This window comes from Neoarius graeffei, chromosome 13 (genome assembly GCF_027579695.1).
Source record: "Neoarius graeffei isolate fNeoGra1 chromosome 13, fNeoGra1.pri, whole genome shotgun sequence".
NCBI lineage: Eukaryota > Metazoa > Chordata > Actinopteri > Siluriformes > Ariidae > Neoarius > Neoarius graeffei.
Genome location: NC_083581.1, coordinates 23,160,784 through 23,182,516, shown reverse-complemented (window position 1 = coordinate 23,182,516; position 21,733 = coordinate 23,160,784). Strand labels below are relative to the sequence as shown.

Genomic DNA, 21,733 nt, shown 5'->3' with positions numbered 1-21,733 from the left:
TATCCCAGCAAATTCAGTCCAAGTACAGACCATTTAATGCTCAGAGAAAAAAGAAAAACCCAAGAGCTACATCATAACTGCATTACGTTCATGACCGCACAATCAGAAAAAGACTGAACAAGTTTGTCTTTCATAGAAGGGTGGCTAGTGAAAAGTCCATTCCCTCCAACAACAATGTGGCAGCACAGCTTAGGTTTGCAAAATGCCATCCAAATAAACCAAAAAAAGTTCAAGAGCAATCGCCTTTGGACTGAAGATCAAAGTGGAAATGTTTTGTCATCATGCACAACGCCGTGTTTGGCCAAAACCAAAAACACAGCGCATCACCACAAATCTCACCACAAATTATTCCTTTGCAATATAACATCTTTTTTATGTGCGGGAGCGAGGCTGCGCGAGAGCGGGCCGAGAGGCTGTGCGGGAGCGAGGCTGCGCGGGAGCGAGGCTGCGCGGGAGCGGACCGAGAGGTTGCGCGGGAGCGAGGCTGCGCGAGAGCGGACCGAGAGGTTGCGCGGGAGCAGGCCGAGAGGCTGCGCGGGAGCGAGGCTGCGCGAGAACGGGCCGAGAGGCTGCGCGGGAGCAGGCCGAGAGGTAGCGCGGGAACGGGCCGCATAACAACAACCAACGCAATGCCCCCGAAGAAAGCTCCTACGGTCGAGGAGATAGACGATATTAAAAAATCCCTCGACTTTCTGGGTGAAGAAATCTCTGCTGTCAGGATGCAGCAGAAGACCATCCTGGACCTGGTAGAAGAGGTCAAAGCTCTGAGGCCGCAGAACACGGAGAAGGCAAAGAGGATCGCCATTCTCGAGAACCGAGTGGAGGAGCTGGAGCAGTACACCCGGATAAATGACATCATTGTGACCGGACTGCAGATTAAACCCCGGTCATATGCTGGAGCAGTGGCGAGAAGAGATGGAGAGGAACTGAACGAGGAGGATGCTAACTCTGTGGAGAAACAGGTGTTAGCATTCCTGCACTCCAAGGGTATTGAGGTAAAAAGCACTAACATTGAAGCATGTTACCCTCTTCCACGGAGAAGCAACACAGGCAAACCGGTGGTAATAATGAGATTTGCCAACAGAAAGCATAAGATGCAATTGTTAAAACAAGGGAAGAAACTGAAAGGCTCAGATGTTTTTTTTAAATGAGCACTTAACCAAAAAAAATGCAGACATTGCAAAAAAGGCGAGACTCCTAAGGAAACAGGGGAAAATCCAAAACACATGGACACAAAACTGCAAGATTTTCATCAAGCTGAAGGGATCTCCAGAAGAGGCCAAGATCTTGGTCATCCGAGATATTGGGGAACTGGACAAATTCTGAGGGAGCCAATCAAAGCAATTTACAATCATGACACAAGGATTGGACACTGGACACAAGAACTGGACACTTTCCTTTATACTGAGCACAAAATACAAGATATGGAAAATAATATTGATCCGGAAAATAATCTTTTCAGCAACATCAATATCAGCTGCCAGTATTACACTGAATATCAATACAATGCAAAGATCAGAGACGAAAATAAGATATCAATTATTCATTTCAATATCAGAAGTCTGTATGCCAATTTCCATAAAATGAAGGAATATCTCAGTCAGTTCAATACTCCATTCAATATAATAGCCATATCAGAAACTTGGATCAATGATGAGATGGGAGTAGATTTTGAGCTGAACGGGTATGAATTAAATTATATCAATAGAAAGAACAAAAGAGGAGGGGGAGTGGCAATATATGTTGATAATAGTTTGGAATATAAAATTAATAATAAAATGACGATAGCTGTTGATGATTGGATGGAGTGTATTACAATAGAAATATGTTGTGAAAAAATGAAAAATATAAATGGTGAGCTGTATATACAGATCTCCTGGATCAAGCATAGAAGTTTTTATAGATTGGATGGAAAGTATGTTTATAAAATCAACTCAGAAGGTCATGTACATCTGTGGTGATTTTAACATTGACCTCTTTAATCATAAGAAACACAAAATGACAGAAGAGTTCATTAACTCAATGTTCAGTATGGGACTGTACCCAACTATTACCAGACCAAGCAGGATCACTTCTCACAGCACCACTTTAATAGATAATATATTTACTAATATCCTGGAAAATAATATAGAGAGTGGACTACTATTAACAGACATCAGTGACCACCTACCTATTTTTAATGTATATTACTGTAATTATAGCAAGAAAAAGGATACTAAAAATTATAAATATATAAGAGTGAAAACTGAAGAAACCATGATTGCACTAAAAAATGACTTAATAGTACAGGACTGGAATGTAGTTTATAAAGAAAAAAGATGTTGATAAAGCATATGAGAAATTTTTAATAATATTCAATGAACTATATAATAAAAATTGTCCTATAAAGAAATACAGTAATATACATAAATATACAAATGGTCCGTGGGTCACCAAGGGGCTACAAAATGCCTGCACAAAGAAAAATATATTATACAGACAATTCTTAAAGCATCGAACTATAGACGCAGAGGAAAAAATATAAAAAATATAAAAATAAATGAACTAATATTATGAGGATATGTAAGAAAGACTATTATAATAAATTAGTGGAGAAAAATAAAAACAATATTAAAAGGTATGTATATGGACTGTACTAAATGGTATTGTGAGAAATGGATCCAAAACTACAAATTACCCAGAGTACTACACTGAAAATGATAAGACCATAAATAATATGGAGGATGTGGTGAATGGTTTTAATCAATTCTTTGTAAATGTGGGACCAGATTTAGCGGCAAAAATAAAGGAACCCGAGACAACACAATGTGGGGACATAGAAGATATGGGGGACAGAAATCCAAGTACAATTTTTCTAACTGCAACTGATGAAGAAATTATCCAAATTGTAAGAAAATGTAAAAAAAAAAAACTTCTGCAGACTGGAATGATATAGACATGTTAACAGTAAAGACAGTTATTGAGGGAACTGTGAAACCACTCACCCACATCTGCAATTTATCTTTTCAATCAGGTACATTTCCAGACAAAATGAAAATTGCAAAAGTGATACCATTGTTTAAAACTGGAGATAGACACCATTTCACAAACTACAGGCCTGTTTCTTTACTCCCCCAATTCTCCAAAATACTCGAAAAACTTTTTTCAGATAGATTGGACAAATTCATTGAAAAACACAACCTCCTTACAGACAGTCAATATGGATTCAGAAAGGACAGATCAACATCGATGGCACTAATGGAACTAATAGAGGAAATCACAAACTGTATAGACAATAAAAAAATAGCAATTGGAGTATTTGTGGACCTAAAAAAAGCATTCGATAATACTGATCATAGTATATTATTAAGTAAACTAGAAAAGTGTGGTGTTAGGGGAGTTGGGTGGAGTTGGCTGTCGAGCTATCTAAGAAACAGGCAACAGTTTGTGCAGATAGGTGACCATAAATCTGATTTCATGAACATTACATGCGGGGTACCACAGGGGTCAATATTGGGTCCAAAATTATTCATAATATATATCAATGACATATGTACAATTTCGCAAGTACTGAAATTTGTTTTGTTTGCAGATGACACCAATATTTTTTTGTTCCGGTGAGAATTTGCAGCAGACTTTAGAGATAATCACAACTGAAATAAATAAACTAAAACTATGGTTTGACAAAAATAAATTATCATTAAATCTAAGCAAAACAAAGATTATGTTGTTTGGGAGACACAAAATAGATTGTAATGTAGAATTGATAATAGACAATACTAAGATAGAAATGGTACAGGAAATTAAATTTCTTGGTGTGATTTTGGATCCTAAAGTCTGCTGGAAACCTCATGTAGGATACGTACGAGCAAAACTGGCAAAATGCTCAGCAATTCTGTGGAAAACAAAATATATTCTTGATTGTAAATCTTTGCATACTCTATATTACTCATTATTTTTGCCATATCTGACTTATTGTGTCGAAGTTTGGGGAAACACCTACAAAACCACTCTGCAGCCGATATGTACAATACAGAAAAGAGCAATAAGGACAATAAACAAAACAGGATACAGAGATCACACAAACTCACTATTCATAAAAATCACACATGTTGAAATTTATGGATCTGGTCAAATTCAGAACAGCACAAATAATGTACAAAGCAAGAAATAATCTATTACAAGGAATGTTTAGTGAGAGAGAGGGGGGATATAATCTAAGGGGAGACCTAAATTTTAAAAAACCAAAGGTTAGAACAAATATGAAAAGCATGTGCGTATCGAGCTGTGGGGTGACATTATGGAACAGACTGGAGACAGAAATAAAACAAAGTGCAAATATAAATCTGTTTAAAAAAAGGTACAAAAAATATTTTTAAACAAGTATATTGAAGAGGAAGTATGTTAATGGAGGATGATGAGGGATAAATAGAATAGGGTTGATTGTTATATTAGAACTAGCTTAGTATATGGTATATATTTATTTATGGGGATAGATATCTTCATATTTACAGGGATAGGTATCACATCACATCACACATCACATTATCTCTAGCCGCTTTATCCTTCTACAGGGTCGCAGGCAAGCTGGAGCCTATCCCAGCTGACTACGGGCGAAAGGCGGGGTACACCCTGGACAAGTCGCCAGGTCATCACAGGGCTGACACATAGACACAGACAACCATTCACACTCACATTCACACCTACGGTCAATTTAGAGTCACCAGTTAACCTAACCTGCATGTCTTTGGACTGTGGGGGAAACCGGAGCACCCGGAGGAAACCCACGCGGACACGGGGAGAACATGCAAACTCCACACAGAAGGGCCCTCGCCGGCCCCGGGGCTCGAACCCAGGACCTTCTTGCTGTGAGGCGACAGCACTAACCACGACACCACCGTGCCGTCCTCTCTCTCTCTCTCTATATATATATATATATAAAAATAAAAAATGTGTATATATATATATATATATGTGTGTGTGTGTGTGTGTGTGTGTGTATATGTTACCTCTGGGCGATATTATTCGTAAACATTGTATTAGTTTCCACTGTTATGCTGATGACACACAGTTGTATGTCTCTGCAAAACCTGATGAGAGACACCAGCTTAATAGAATTGAGGAATGTGTTAAGGACATTAGACACTGGATGCTTATTAATTTCCTTCTGCTTAACTCTGACAAGACTGAAGTACTTGTGCTAGGACCACATACAGCTAGAAGTAAGTTTTCTGATTACACAGTGACTCTGGATGGCCTTTCTGTTTCTTCACGTGCAGCAGTAAAAGACCTCGGAGTGATTATTGACCCCAGTCTTTCATTCGAAACTCACATTGATAACATCACCCGGATAGCTTTCTTTCATCTCAGAAATATTGCAAAGATAAGAAATTTAATGTCATTGCATGATGCAGAAAAATTAGTCCATGCTTTCGTTACCTCCAGGTTGGATTATTGTAATGCCTTACTGTCTGGATGTTCCAATAAGTGCATAAACAAGCTCCAGTTAGTTCAAAATGCAGCAGCAAGAGTCCTTACTAGAACTAGAAAATATGACCACATCACGCCTGTCTTATCCACACTGCATTGGCTCCCAATCAAATTTCATATTGATTATAAAATACTACTATTGACCTTTAAAGCACTAAATGGTCTCGCACCACAGTACCTGAGTGAACTTCTGCTCCTCTATGACCCGCCACGCCTACTTAGATCAAAAGGTGCAGGCTATCTGCTGGTACCTCGTATAGTGAAGGCTACATCAGGGGGCAGAGCCTTTTCTTACAAAGCCCCACAGTTATGGAACAGCCTTCCAAGTAGTGTTTGGGAATCAGACACAGTCTCAGCATTTAAGTCTAGGCTGAAAACATATCTGTTTAGTCAAGCCTTTTGTTAATGGTGTTTATGAGGTAAAGGAGTAGATCTGGAGGGTCCTCAGACATAGAGTGTTTTGGTAAACTGGGATGTACGGATGCTGTCAGTCCCCACTCGCTTGCTCACTCGAGTTTGTTGACGGTGTAGTGGCTGGCTGCTTTATGTCCCAGGGCTCCCTCATGCCTGTGTTACCTTCTGGCTCTCTCCTTTTAGTTATGCTGTCATAGTTAGTTGCCGGAGTCCCTGCTTGTACTCGGTGCAATATGTATACTGCTCCTACTTATTCAGGTGACATTGGGCATACCTAACAACCTGTGTTTTCTTTCCCTCCCCCCCACCCCAAATCTGTCCCTCTGAGTTACATGGAGTCAACAGGAAATCTTTTGGTGGAGAGGGTGGAGACCTCGACTGGCTATCGTAGCCTGCAGGGAATCAGCCGTCAGACATTCTGTCGCATGTCCCAGACCCAGTGAAATGTAACTGAATTGTCTTGGCCAGCCCTAAGGGTCCCATCTGCATCTCATCATTGCTGAGGAGTGTGCTCCCATCACCCAATCAAGCATCCAGCCAGAGCAGGTCATGATATTTTTTACCATATTAACATGCCATTGTTGTGTGTTATGCCTGATGTAAAGACTCTCGTCTCTGCGAGTCTACCACACAGATTTAATACTTGTCATTTTTAGGGCATACCTAATAACCTGTGTTTTCTTTCTCTCTCTCCCCCCCCCAATCTGTCCCTCTGAGTTACATGTTGATCCTGGGATTGAGATGCTGGCCTCTTCTGCCCCTCGGACCTGCTTGATCCATCCTGGTGCCCTGTGTCTGGTCGGAGTTTTATCACACCGCTCCTGTGAAGGACGGCCCTATGAGGACAGTTGAGGGTTATACCTGTTAAAACTGTTAATATTATAGTCAGGCTGTCTGTTGTTGCCCAAATGAGGATGGGTTCCCTTTTGAGTCTGGTTCCTCTCGAGGTTTCTTCCTCATGTCGTCTGAGGGAGTTTTTCCTTGCCACCGTCGCCACAGGCTTGCTCATTGGGGAGAGATTAGGGATAAAATTAGCTCATGTTTTAAGTCGTTCAAATTCTGTAAAGCTGCTTTGCAACAATGTTTATTGTTAAAAGCGCTATACAAATAAACTTGATTTGATTTGATATGTGTACATGTGTATATACACACACACACACAGTATATATATATATATATATATATGGTAGGTGGCACGGTGGTGTAGTGGTTAGCACTGTCGCCTCACAGCAAGAAGGTCCTGGGTTCGAGCCCCGGGGCCGGCGAGGGCCTTTCTGTGCGGAGTTTGCATGTTCTCCCCGTGTCCGTGTGGGTTTCCTCCGGGTGCTCCGGTTTCCCCCACAGTCCAAAGACATGCAGGTTAGGTTAACTGGTGACTCTAAATTGACCGTAGGTGTGAATGGTTGTCTGTGTCTATGTGTCAGCCCTGTGATGACCTGGCGACTTGTCCAGGGTGTACCCCGCCTTTCGCCCGTAGTCAGCTGGGATAGGCTCCAGCTTGCCTTCGACCCTGTAGAAGGATAAAGCGGCTAGAGATAATGAGATGAGATGAGATAAATAGAAGCAGAACTTTGTAATGATACGAGTCACATTTGGACAATATTTGTACACACTGAAGTAATCATGTTATGAATACAGATCAAAGTAATCTCTTTTCTAATTTCTTCACCCATTTTCACACTCCTGTCCTCGGTTGAATAAGTTATGAAGTCCGACTCACTTCTCAATGGTACCACATATCAAAATAAACAGAACTTACCCTTTCCAATGATACTAGATGTTTCAAAGCGTTCCAATAATCCGGTTTTGAAATCACAGCAAATAAAACAATGACATTTATTTCTGTTTGGCACTAAGCACATATTTTTGCAAGTTGCTAAGTCATAGAGTTTCCCACCATCATGGTGATATTATCAGATTCCAAACACTCTCCTTGACACAATTATGAAGAGGCATCTCTACTGCGAGCATTTTATGGTGAGATACATGTAAAAACAATTTCATAAGACAATCTTTTTTCCTTGATATAAAGATTAACATTAATAATTAAAAAACAAGATCCAGCCACTGGGGTTGTACAAACCAGTGCATACTTGGTGCTGGTCCCAAGCTCGGATAGATCAGGGAGGGCATTCAGTGTAAAAATCTATGCCAAATCAAATATGCAGAACAGATCTGCTGTGGCAACCCCTAATGGGAGCAGCCGAAAGAAGAAAAAACAAGATACAACATGTATGACTAGCCCTTATAATCACCAAGCTAAGAGTAAAGGTATTGAAATTACCCTGAAAAATAGCCTGAATGGGGTTCATAAGGTTCACAAGCACACCATTAAATCAACATCTGAATGGCTAAAGAAGACAGAAATAAGGTGTTGGAATGGCCAAGTCAAAGTCTAGACCTCAACCCCATTGAGATACTGTAGTGGGATCTTAAGATGAATGCCCTCAAACATCAATAAACTGAAACCATTAAAAAAAAATTCTCCAATATGATGAGAGACTGATAAACTCTGACAGTAAACATTTAGTTCAAATTACTGCTGCTAAAGGTGGTTCTGCATGTTACTGAATTATAGGGCGTAATTACCCCCCCCACCTGGTTTGTGAATGCTGGTTTATGTTTGGGGGGGTTGTGGGTGGATTATGGTTTATAGAAGTTGGTGAGGACAACACTACTGTTATTTATGCCCTGATAAATAAAAACTCTGACTTGAAGGAGGTTGTACTTTCCTTTTCCCAACACTGCCTATATAGTACTGTGGAAAAAACTCAAGACTTTAAAAATGTAACGGCATCCTGTAGTACCATTTTTTTCTTTTCTGTTTGTCTGTAACAGAAAAAGAACTGGGTAATTTCAGTGCTGATTAATTGATTGACAGACAGACAGTACCTGTAGGTCTTAAGGTGATGTTTCCTGTCTCTGATTAGACCTGGATTTCTTTCCATCAGTGCACTATACACCACCCGCGCTGCCTTTAAGATCCGATCAGACAGAAACTATAGAGCAGGAAAGAGAGAAAAAGAAGTTAGACTTTCATTATATACAGTGCCTTGAAAAAGTATTCATACCCCTTGAACTTTTTCACATTTTTCCACCTTACAACCACAAACTTAAAAGTTTTTTTTTTTTTGGGCTTTTTTCACCTTTATTCGATAGGACAGTGTAGAGACAGGAAATGAGTGGGAGAGAGAGAGAGATAGGGAGGGATCGGGAAATGACCTCGGGTCAGAATCGAACCCGGGTCCCCAGATTTATGGTATGGCGCCTTATCCACCTGAGCCACGGAGATTTTATGTGATAGACCAACACAGAGTAGCACATAATTGTGAAGTGAAACGAAAATGATAAACGGTCTTCAAAATTTTAAACAAATAAAAATCTGCAAAATGTGGTGTGCATTAGTATTCAGCCCCCCTGCATCAATACTTTGTAGAGCCACCTTTTGCTGCAATTACAGCTGCAAGTCTTTTGTGGTATGTCTCTACCAGCTTTGCAGATCTAGACACTGAAATTTTTGCCCATTCTTCTTTGCAAAATAGCTCAAGCTCAGCCAGATTGGATGGAGTGTCTGTGAACAGCAATTTTCAAGTCTTGCCACAGATGCTCAATGGGATTTAGGTCTGGACTTTGACTGGGCCATTCTAACACATGAATATTCTTTGCTCTAAACCATTCCATTGTAGCTCTGGCTGTATATTTAGGGTCATTGTCTTGGTGGAAGGTGAATCTCCTTCCCAGTCTCAAGTCTTTTGCAGCCTCCAACAGGTTTTCTTCCAGGATTGCCCTGTATTTAGCTCCATCCATCTTCCCATCAACTCTGACCAGCTTCCCTGTTCCTGCTGAAGAAAAGCATCCCCATAGCATGATGCTGCCACCACCATGTTTCACAGTGGGGATGGTGTGTGCAGAGTGATTAGCAGTGTTAGTTTTCTGCCACACATAGCGCTTTGCATTTAGGCCAAAAAGTTCAACTTTGGTCTCATCTGACCAAAGCACCTTCTTCCACATGTTTGCTGTGTCCCCTAAATGGCTTCTGGCAAACTGCAAACAGGACTTCTTATGCCTGTCTTTCAACAATGGCTTTCTTCTTGCCACTCTTCCAAAAAGGCCAGATTTGTGGAGTGTACGACTTATAGTTGTCCTGTGCACAGATTCTCCCACCTGAGCTGTGGATTTCTGCAGCTCCTCCAGAGTGATCATGGGCTTCTTGGCTGCTTCTCTGACCAGTGCTCTCCTTGCTCACTGTCAGTTTAGGTGGATGGCCATATCTTGGTAGGTTTGCAGTTGTGCCATACTTTTTCCATTTTTGAATGATGGATTGAACAGTGCTTCTTGAGATGTTCAGAGCTTGGGATATTTTTTTATAACCTAACCCTGCTTTAAACTTCTCTAGAACTTTATCCCTGACCTGTCGGGTGAGTTATTTGGTCTTCATGATGCTGTTTGTTCTTCAGTGTTCTCTAACAAACCACTGAGGACGTCACAGAACAAGTGTATTTATGCTGAGAGTAAATTACACACAGTAGGGCTCTAACTAATTAGATGACTTCTGAAGGCAATTGATTGCACTGGATTGTATTTAGAGGTATCAGAGTACAGGGGGCTGAATACTAATGCATACCACATTTTTCAGATTTTTATTTGTTTAAAATTTTGAAGACCATTTATCATTTTCGTTTCACTTCACAATTATGTGCTACTCTGTGTTGGTCTATCACATAAAATCTCAATAAAAACTTTGAAGCTCAGAGGCGTCATAGCTCAGGTGGATAAGGTGCCATACCATAAATCCGAAGGCAGGGTTCGATTCTGACCCGAGGTCATTTCCCGATCCCTCCCCATCTCTCTCTCCCACTCATTTTCTGTCTCTACACTGTCCTATCCAATAAAGGTAAAAAAAGCCCAAAAAAAATCTTAAAAAAAAAAAACTTTTAAGTTCGTGGTTGTAAGGTGGAAAAATGTGAAAAAGTTCAAGGGGTATGAATACTTTTTCAAGGCACTGTACAGATGGAGAAATTTATTGGTACCCCTAGAAAATAGAAATAACTGGATTATAGTGATATTTCAAACTAAATTTTTATTAGTCACACATGTTCAATCTGGTAAATAGTCATTCAGTCTATTTAAATGGAGAAAAGTCGTTACTCTGCCATATAGTATCGTCGCACGCACCACATTGAACATGGACCAGAGAAAGCAAAGGAGAAAGCTGTTTGAGGAGATCAGAAAGAATATTAACAAGCATGTTAAAGGCAAAGGATATAGAACTCTACCACGAGTTGGCCTAGTGGTTAGCATGTCCATCTCTCGATTAGAAGATCATGAGTTCTACTCACAGTCGGTTCATACCAAAGACCATCATAAAAATGGTACCATCTGGCAAGGCACACTGCAATATAGATGCAAGTGGGGAGTCAAACTAGCAGTTACCAGAGGACTAGCCCTCCACTGTAACCCTAGCTGTATAGGTGATAGGCTGAGGGCTAAGGAAACAGAGATCAGCACCACCTGAGGTGCGGGAAGGACTTTATACTTTTTTTTTTTTTAATAGGACCATCTCCAAGCAGCTTGATGTTCCTGTGACTACAGCTGCAAATATTATTAAGAAGTTTAAGTTCTGTGGGACTGTAGCCAACCTTCCTGGACATGACTGCAAGAGGGAAAAAACAAACAAGCAAGCAAGCAGACAAAACAAACAAACAAACAAACAAACAAACAAAAACTCAACAACAGATTGAACAGAAGTAGACAAAGTGCCAAGGACAACTTCCAAACAGATAAAAGTTGAACTCCAAGGTCAAGGTTCATCAATATCCGTTTGTACCATCTGTGTCACTTTTTGAGTGACAGTGGGCTCAATGGAAGAAGACCCAGGAGGACTCCATTGTTGAAAGAAAAACTTCAAAAATAAATAAATAAACCAGCCAGACTGGAAATTTACTAATATGCATATTGTCAAGGCACAATGCTTCTGGGAGCATGTCCTTTGGACAGATGAAACAAAACTCAAGCTTATTGGCAAGTCACATCAGCTCTATGTCCACAGAAGAAAAAAAAAAGCTTTTAAAGAAAAGAACACCATACCTACTGTGAAATACAGAGGAGGCTTGGTTACGATTTGGAGCCATTTTGCTGCGTCTGGCACGGGCATCTTGAACCTGTGCAGTGCTCAATGAAATCTCAAGACTATCAAGGCATTCTGGAGTGAAACATACTACCCAGTGTCAGAAAGTTCCATCTCAGTCGCAGGTCATGTGTCCTCCAACAGGACAAAGACCCAAATTACACAGCTAAAAGCACCCAAGAACGGCAAAGAACAAAACACTGGACTATTCTGAAGTGGCCTTCTATGAGCCCTGATCTGAATCCTGGAAATAGCTGAAACATGCAGTGTGGAGAAGGCACCCTTCAAGAACCTGAAACAGCTAGAGCAGTTTGCTCAGGAAAAGTGGGCCAAACTACCTGTTGGCAGATGCAGAAGTCTCACTAATGGCCCTTTTCCACTACCCTTTTTCAGCTCACTTCAGCCCGCTTCAGCTCACTTCAGCCCGACACGGCTCGCGTTTCGACTACCAAAAACCAGCACGACTCAGCTCGTTTCAGCCCTGCTTAGCCCCTAAAACTCGCACCGTTTTGGAGTGGGGCTGAAGCGAGCCAAGCTGTGCTGAGTGAGGCTGGGGGCGTGAGCAGACACTCCCCTGTGCACTGATTGGTGAGGAGGAGTGTCCTCACATGCCCACACACGCCCCGCGAGCGCGCTGGGATCTGTAAACACCACAAACCCGGAAGAAGAATAATTACGAATTACGAGAATTTCTGAAGCCTTATGCGCCTCGCCTCATCTATACGCTCTTGCCAGTATCTGTTGGCGTTGTCGGTGACAACAAGCCACAGCACCAAGACCAGCAACACTAACGACTCCATGTCCTCCATGTTTATTGTTTACTATCCGGGTCGTGAGACTACCGCTGAAAAGATCACTGAATCAGTGACATACAGAGCATCGTGCACGAGTTCGCGGAGCGCAAGGCTCGTCGTATGCCCTTCAAATAATGCGCGCAGTAGGCTATTGATGTTTTATTATGAGCCATGTACAGTATGTCGCCTAATGTTTTTTTGTTTCTGAGTTACATGTTCGTTTGAAGGACTTAATGTACAAAATAACATAGTTGCACCCCGTAGTGTTGAAATTGGTAAACACAGTGCATTCAGTGAGGTTTGCACCGCCCTCCTTTTATTTCTGACTCTTCCTGTCACCGTTGCAACCTCTGAGCGCTCATTCGTATGCCCTTCAAATAATGTGCGCAGTATAGGCTATTGATGTTTTATTCTGAGCCATGTACAGTATCCTAATGTTTTTTGTTTCTGAGTTACATGTTCGTTTGAAGGACTTGATGTACTAAATAACATATAGTTGCACCCGGTAGTGTTGAAATTGGTAAACACCGCAGTTGCGGACATTTTGTAGCCTAAAATGATGTTATGATAAGCTTTAATAAAGGGCCCGGTCATTTGCCCCGCCCCCGGCCCGGCTCTGACTTGTTCCGCCACTGTCACTGATGTCACTGTTTGCGCTGCTTAACGACATCACCTGAAGTCCACCCACTTTCGCTAACTCCACCCAATGTGTCCACCCACTTCCAGCCAGCACGGTTCAGCGCGGTTGTAGTCGAAATGCAACTCCAACAGCCCGACTCAGCTCGACTCAGCTCGACTCGGCACGGCACGGCTCAGCCGCGTTTGTAGTGGAAAAGCGGCATAAGTGCTACAGAGATGACTTGTTAGCAGTGATTGTCTCTACAGATTGTGCAACAAAATATTAGATTAAGGGTCCCATCATTTTTGCCCATGCCATTTTCATTTTTTTATTATGTAAAATATTCTGTTGAATCAAAAATCAAAAGCAAAGTATGTTTTTATTAAAAATGGAATAAAAAATGATGGATGCCAATTAATTTTGCCAGTTTTAAGTTAGCTTTAAGTAAGTCAAATTATGGGTTCTTTTTTCATGGAAGGATGCCAGCAAATTTGTTCACATCTACATGTTGATAATACAATAAACGTTTTAAAATAGCACATTTCAGAGGAGACAGTGCAGCCCTTCACTTATCTAGCTGAGCTTTTGGTTTCTTCATTCTAGGTGATACATAGAAACTAGATGCATTGTTTTGCTTTTCGTTTTATTTTAAACTACAATCTGTAGAAGCAGAAAATGAGCAAGACAATAGTCAAGATATGAGAACAAAATACTCCATCATGCATGCTCTGTGTGTACGTGCCCACATGTGCATGTGCTGTGTGGGTGATTGGCTCATGTGAGAATGTGTCATGTTACTATCTCCCACACATACTCTGCAGAGGTTGATGAAAGTGTGGTTTAAAGCACACCAAGACTACAACCTTTCACTTCAACCCTCGGTTTGTGCTCTGGTGTGGTTTCTTTCTCAAACTGTTATATCACAATCATCTTTTTCTAGTAGCTTATTTACAGTGGTGCTTGAAAGTTTGTGAACCCTTTAGAATTTTCTATATATTTCTGCATAAATATGACCTAAAACATCATCAGATTTTCACACAAGTCCTAAAAGTAGATCAAGAGAACCCAGTTAAACAAATGAGACAAAAATATTATACTTGGTCATTTATTTATTGAGGAAAATGATCCAATATTACATATCTGTGAGTGGCAAAAGTATGTGAGCCTCTAGGATTAGCAGTTAATTTGAAGGTGAAAGTAGAGTCAGGTGTTTTCAAATCAATGGGATGACAATCAGGTGTGAGTGGGCACCCTGTTTTATTGAAAGAACAGGGATTTATCAAAGTTTGATCTTCACAACACATGTTTGTGGAAGTGTATCATGGAACGAACAAAGGAGATTTCTGAGGACCTCAGAAAAAAAGTGTTGTTGATGCTCATCAGGCTGGAAAAGGTTACAAAACCATCTCTTAAGAGTTTGGACTCCACCAATCCACAGTCAGACAGATTGTGTACAAATGGAGGAAATTCAAGACCATTGTTACCCTCCCCAGGAGTGGTCAACCAATAAAGATCACTCCAAGAGCAAGGCGTGTAATAGTCGGCGAGGTCACAAAGGACCCAAGGGTAACTTCTAAGCAACTGAAGGCCTCTCTCATATTGGCTAATGTTAATGTTCATGAGTCCACCATCAGGAGAACACTGAACAACAATGGTGTGCATGGTAGGGTTGCAAGGAGAAAGCCATTGCTCTCCAAAAAGAACACTGCTGCTCATCTGCAGTTTGCTAAAGATCATGTGGACAAGCCAGAAGGCTATTGGAAAAATGTTTTGTGGATGGATGAGACCAAAATAGAACTTTTTGGTTTCAATGAGAAGCGTTACGTTTGGAGAAAGGAAAACACTGCATTCCAGCATAAGAACCTTATCCCATCTGTGAAACATAGTGGTGGTAGTATCATGGTTTGGGCCTGTTTTGATGCATCTGGGCCAGGACGGCTTGCCATCATTGATGGGACAATGAATTCTGAATTATACCAGTGAATTCTAAAGGAAAATGTCAGGACATCTGTCCATGAACTGAATCTCAAGAGAAGGTGGGTCATGCAGCAAGGCAATGACCCTAAGCACACAAGTCGTTCTACCAAAGAATGTTTAAAGAAGAATAAAGTTAATGTTTTGGAATGGCCAAGTCAAAGTCCTGACCTTAATCCAATCGAAATGTTGTGGAAGGACCTGAAGCGAGCAGTTCATGTGAGGAAACCCACCAGCATCCCAGAGTTGAAGCTGTTCTGTATGGAGGAATGGGCTAAAATTCCTCCAAGCCGGTGTGCAGGACTGATCAACAGTTACTGGAAACATTTAGTTTCAGTTATTGCTGCACAAGGGGGTCACACCAGATACTGAAAGCAAAGGTTCACATACTTTTGCCATTCACAGATATGTAATATTGGATCATTTTCCTCAATAAATAAATGGCGAAGTATAATATTTTTGTCTCATTTGTTTAACTGGGTTCTCTTTATCTACTTTTAGGACTTGTGTGAAAATCTGATGTTGTTTTAGGCCATATTTATGCAGAAATATAGAAAATTCTAAAGGGTTCACAAACTTTCAAGCACCACTGTAAACTCCACCAGAAAGACCCCAGTCAGCCATGAGATTCGAACCCAGAACCTTCATGTGAAGCTAGAGTGACAACCACTGCACCACCAATACAAAAGCTATAGAAGCCAAGAAGCCTGTGTCATGCACACACTCAAGCACAGACTTTAGCACACGGTGAAATTTAACCTCTTCATTTAACCCATCTGAAGCAGTGAACACACATATGTGATGACTGTCTTCACTGTGCTCCATGGCATATGTAATGCTTTGGAAATTTTTTTGTACCCTTCTCCTGACTGATACCTTTCAACAATGAGATCCCTTTGATGCTTTGTTAGCTCTCTGTGAACCATGGTTTTTGCTGGAGGATGCAACTGAGTGAATGTCAGGAAAATACTACTAGGACAGCTGAACTTTATTTGGGGTTAACCAGAGTCATTTTAATTGATGGCAGGCATGTACCCCAAAAGACTGAATGCTGTAATTAAATCAAAAGGTGCTTCAATAAAAGTATTGGGTTTAAGGGTGTGCACACTTATGCAACCAGCTTATTGTACTTTTTTTTTTTATGTCCCCCCCCCAACAGATTTGTTTATTTTTCAATTGAATGGTACAGATTATAGGTCACATTAAAGGTGGGAAAAGTTTTGAAATTATTTATCGTGGTCTCATTATTTTTACATCAGAAAAACTGATCATTTTAACGGGGTGTGTACACTTTTTATATCCACTGTATGCTACAGCACATGAGGAGCAGTTGGGGGTTGGGTGCTTTGCTCAAGGGCACTTCAGCCCAACCACAGACCAAGGCTGCCCCATGTTAACCTAACTGCATGTCTTTGGACTGTGGGGGGAAACCGGAGCACCCAGAGAAAACCCATGCAGACACAGGGAGAACATACAAACTCCACACAGAAAGGCCCGTCGGCTTGGCTCAAACTCAGACCCTTCTTGCTGTTAGGCGACAGTCCACTACACCACCGTACCGCCCAAATATAGTGACAAAATATAAAAAATACTAACACACACACACACTAACCACATTCACTGGATATAAGCAATCACGCACTCTAATTGGCTACTCTACTACTAGGATATCAGTTCATGTACCATGAGTAGAGAAAAAAAATGGTGGAGCATGTCATTGAACCAATCGAGGACGAAATAAAAACTGTACTCGAAAACTAAGCCCCCAAAATGATCAAGTATTTAAAATAAACAGAATAGTCCCCCCCAGTATCTCCTGTTCCACACTCCAGCCCAGTCAGTGGTGGTAATGCACCTTTAAGTTGGTTTGTCAACCACCAAAAAACCCTAGGTGGTACGATGGTGTAGTGGTTAGCGCTGTCGCCTCACAGCAAGAAGGTCCTGGGTTCGAGCCCCGGGGCCGGCGAGGGCCTTTCTGTGTGGAGTTTGCATGTTCTCCCCATGTCCGCGTGGGTTTCCTCCGGGTGCTCCGGTTTCCCCCACAGTCCAAAGACATGCAGGTTAGGTTAACTGGTGACTCTAAATTGACCGTAGGTGTGAATGTGAGTGTGAATGGTTGTCTGTGTCTATGTGTCAGCCCTGTGATGACCTGGCGACTTGTCCAGGGTGTACCCCGCCTTTCGCCCGTAGTCAGCTGGGATAGGCTCCAGCTTGCCTGCGACCCTGTAGAAGGATAAAGCGGCTAGAGATAATGAGATGAGAAAAAACCCTAAAGAAGACCCCCCCCCCAAAAAAAGGCAACAAAATATGGAATAAAATTATTTGATGGGAAGAACCGTTCTTCCCATCAAATAATATGTTCAAGAACGTATCTTTTTTTATTTTTCAAGAATTATTATTACAGCATTTTTCACAAATTGCTACTGTAATTTTGCCGGTTTGTTTATATTCTAAGCAGAAATGATTGTCAGACGTTTTGTATAAAGTTTTTATCAAATTTGCAAAAAATAAAAATGCTTTGTTTCTCAAAATCCAGTGAATGTGGATATAATAAAACAGTTATTCCACTCAATCTCATCGTACAATGCTTATAGCCAACTCAGAGCTATGCGCCTCATTGGCTATCAGCTCACGTATGACTCGATTACATGAAATAACTTGTGTGTGTAATTATACATGTATGTGCATACACACACACACACACACACACACGTTATATTATATAAAAAAAGACACTACCTTTTCTAACACTTTTGTAGAAATTCCATATGTATTTTGAGTCTATTTTATTACTGTTTAATTACTAATTGTCATAGACCAAATAAAATGAAACAGAATATATTATTTTGTGGAACTGGTGGACGTAACTGCTCAATCTTGGGTCCTAATGGTACTCTAAGGCCCCTTTGTCATACAAAACCCCTAAAAACAATATGGAATAGATAATAAATTTTCATTCCCACTCAGTCTCCCATAATGGAATAGTTACAGACATTGTGTATTCCTACCTGACTGTATTTAAAGGAATGCTATGGAGAGCCAACCAAGTGAGACCAGATAGGACGTATAATTCACAAACCGGTGAGTCCATTGCTGTGAAAAGCCCAAGCCAGAAGATGAGACATTAGCTGGTTAGCAACATGGCACGAGTCAAGCTGCATCATGTCACTGTTGATAGAGTTGCCTTTCTGTTTCACAACATTGAACATTTGTTTTCTTCAAGTAAAAGCTATTCATAACATTTTGCTTATTCAGTGGGACCGCTGTATCCTCTGACTCACTCAGACATGAAGTATGACACCCTGAACTACACACCCAGAGAGAGCACACTGACAACTTTTATTACAGTATAATTTTTAATTTATTAGTTTCTGTTGTCGTATTGTGTGTAGTTTATAAATGAAACTTTCATCATAGGTATGGCATGCATATGAAAAACAAGCTTTATACAACCCCGATTCCAAAAAAGTTGGGACAAAGTACAAATTGTAAATAAAAACGGAATGCAATAATTTACAAATCTCAAAAACTGATATTGTATTCACAATAGAACATAGACAACATATCAAATGTCGAAAGTGAGACATTTTGAAATTTCATGCCAAATATTGGCTCATTTGAAATTTCATGACAGCAACACATCTCAAAAAAGTTGGGACAGGGGCAATAAGAGGCTGGAAAAGTTAAAGGTACAAAAAAGGAACAGCTGGAGGACCAAATTGCAACTCATTAGGTCAACTGGCAATAGGTCATTAACATGAGTGGGTATAAAAAGAGCATCTTGGAGTGGCAGTGGCTCTCAGAAGTAAAGATGGGAAGAGGATCACCAATCCCCCTAATTCTGCGCCGACAAATAGTGGAGCAATATCAGAAAGGAGTTCGACAGTGTAAAATTGCAAAGAGTTTGAACATATCATCTACAGTGCATAATATCATCAAAAGATTCAGAGAATCTGGAAGAATCTCTGCGCGTAAGGGTCAAGGCCGGAAAACCATACTGAGTGCCCGTGATCTTCAGGCCTTTAGACGGCACTGCATCACATACAGGCATGCTTCTGTATTGGAAATCACAAAATGGGCTCAGGGATATTTCCAGAGAACATTATCTGTGAACACAATTCACCGTGCCATCCACCATTGCCAGCTAAAACTCTATAGTTCAAAGAAGCCGTATCTAAACATGATCCAGAAGTGCAGACGTCTTCTCTGGGCCAAGGCTCATTTAAAATAGACTGTGGCAAAGTGGAAAACTGTTCTGTGGTCAGACGAATCAAAATTTGAAGTTCTTTATGGAAATCAGGGACGCCGTGTCATTCAGACTAAAGAGGAGAAGGATGACCCAAGTTGTTATCAGCGCTCAGTTCAGAAGCCTGCATCTCTGATGGTATGGGGTTGCATTAGTGCGTGTGGCATGGGCAGCTTACACATCTGGAAAGACACCATCAATGCTGAAAGGTATATCCAGGTTCTAGAGCAACATATGCTCCCATCCAGACGACGTCTCTTTCAGGGAAGACCTTGCATTTTCCAGCATGACAATGCCAAACCACATACCGCATCAATTACAGCATCATGGCTGCGTAGAAGAAGGGTCCGGGTACTGAACTAGCCAGCCTGCAGTCCAGATCTTTCACCCATAGAAAACATTTGGCGCATGATAAAAACGGAAGATACGACAAAAAAGACCTAAGACAGTTGAGCAACTAGAATCCTACATTAGACAAGAATGGGTTAACATTCCTATCCCTAAACTTGAGCAACTTGTCTCCTCAGTCCCCAGACGTTTACAGACTGTTGTAAAGAGAAAAGGGGATGTCTCATAGTGGTAAACATGGCCTTGTCCCAACTTTTTTCAGATGTGTTGTTGTCATGAAATTTAAAAATCACCTAATTTTTCTCTTTAAATGATACATTTTCTCAGTTTAAACATTTGATATGTCATCTATGTTCTACTCTGAATAAAATATGGAATTTTAAAACTTCCACATCATTGCATTCCGTTTTTATTTACAATTTGTACTTTGTCCCAACGGCGGCACGGTGGTGTAGTGGTTAGCGCTGTCGCCTCACAGCAAGAAGGTCCGGGTTCGAGCCCCGTGGCCGGCGAGGGCCTTTCTGTGCGGAGTTTGCATGTTCTCCCCGTGTCCGTGTGGGTTTCCTCCGGGTGCTCCGGTTTCCCCCACAGTCCAAAGACATGCAGGTTAGGTTAACTGGTGACTCCAAATTGACCGTAGGTGTGAATGTGAGTGTGAATGGTTGTCTGTGTCTATGTGTCAGCCCTGTGATGACCTGGCGACTTGTCCAGGGTGTACCCCGCCTTTCGCCCGTAGTCAGCTGGGATAGGCTCCAGCTTGCCTGCGACCCTGTAGAACAGGATAAAGCGGCTACAGATAATGAGATGAGACTTTGTCCCAACTTTTTTGGAATCGGGGTTGTATATGGTTCGCTCCTATCCGCGGTTTTGGCTCTCCGAGTTAGATCTTGGAATGTATCCCCTGCAGATACGGTGTTCCTACTGTATCTGCCGATAGATGCTTGCTGTTTTGAGTCGCTGCCAGTTGCTTTACATTGAGGCAGTGTGAGTTAGTGTTGTAGTCAAGACCACCTAAACCGAGATCAAGTCATGACCAAGACCAGAGTGTATCGAGACCGAGACAAGACCAAGACCTTGAGGGGTTGAAATCAAGTCAAGACCAAGACTAAACCAGGGCGAGACTGAATCAAGACCAGTGTGTGAGAAGGGGTGACGGCTGTTAACAGTAACAAAAATTTTGCATTAGCAATGAGTCACATTATTGGTTGCATTTGAAGCAGGAAGTTTTACATCCAATCACAGTAATGATGTTAACAAAAAAAAAAAAATCAGACAATGCACAGGCAATTTAGTGAAATCCCCACAGTTGTGGTCTTGAAATAAAATCCCGAGTCCTCCATGTCTGAGACTGAAACAAGACCAAGTAAAAATGTGGTTGATTCCGAGACGATACCTTCAAAAAGTGGTCTTGAGACTGGTCTTCAGATAATCATCATTTACATCACCGCCAGCAACATCACAACACGTAAATCTGATGGTGCTGATTCCCACTGGAACCGTAACGAGAAATTTCTGTAAATGTTACTAGGTCACCATAGGTTATATTAATGTTTCAATTTTGCTGTTTTGCTCCCAGTCCCACAGGACTCCATTTTTTTACACACACACACACACACACACACACACACACACACACACACACACACACCTTTAAGATAGTGTAATCTACTTACACTAACCTTAGTTAGTCCGCTAACCTTTCTTATTTAACTTGTTCCATTACCTTGTTTTTGACTCAACTT

At 41.2% G+C, this 21,733-nt stretch overlaps 1 protein-coding gene across 1 annotated transcript in view; it reads right to left on the bottom strand.

Moving 5' to 3' along the window:
• The window catches only part of rapgef3 (Rap guanine nucleotide exchange factor (GEF) 3), an 88,743-nt gene that overhangs the window by 47,576 nt on the left and 19,434 nt on the right, over positions 1-21,733 (bottom strand). Inside the window, exon 3 of the mRNA XM_060937356.1 lies at positions 8,776-8,882. Coding sequence (XP_060793339.1) covers positions 8,776-8,882 — 107 coding nt within the window. The remainder of the gene's footprint in view (positions 1-8,775; positions 8,883-21,733) is intronic.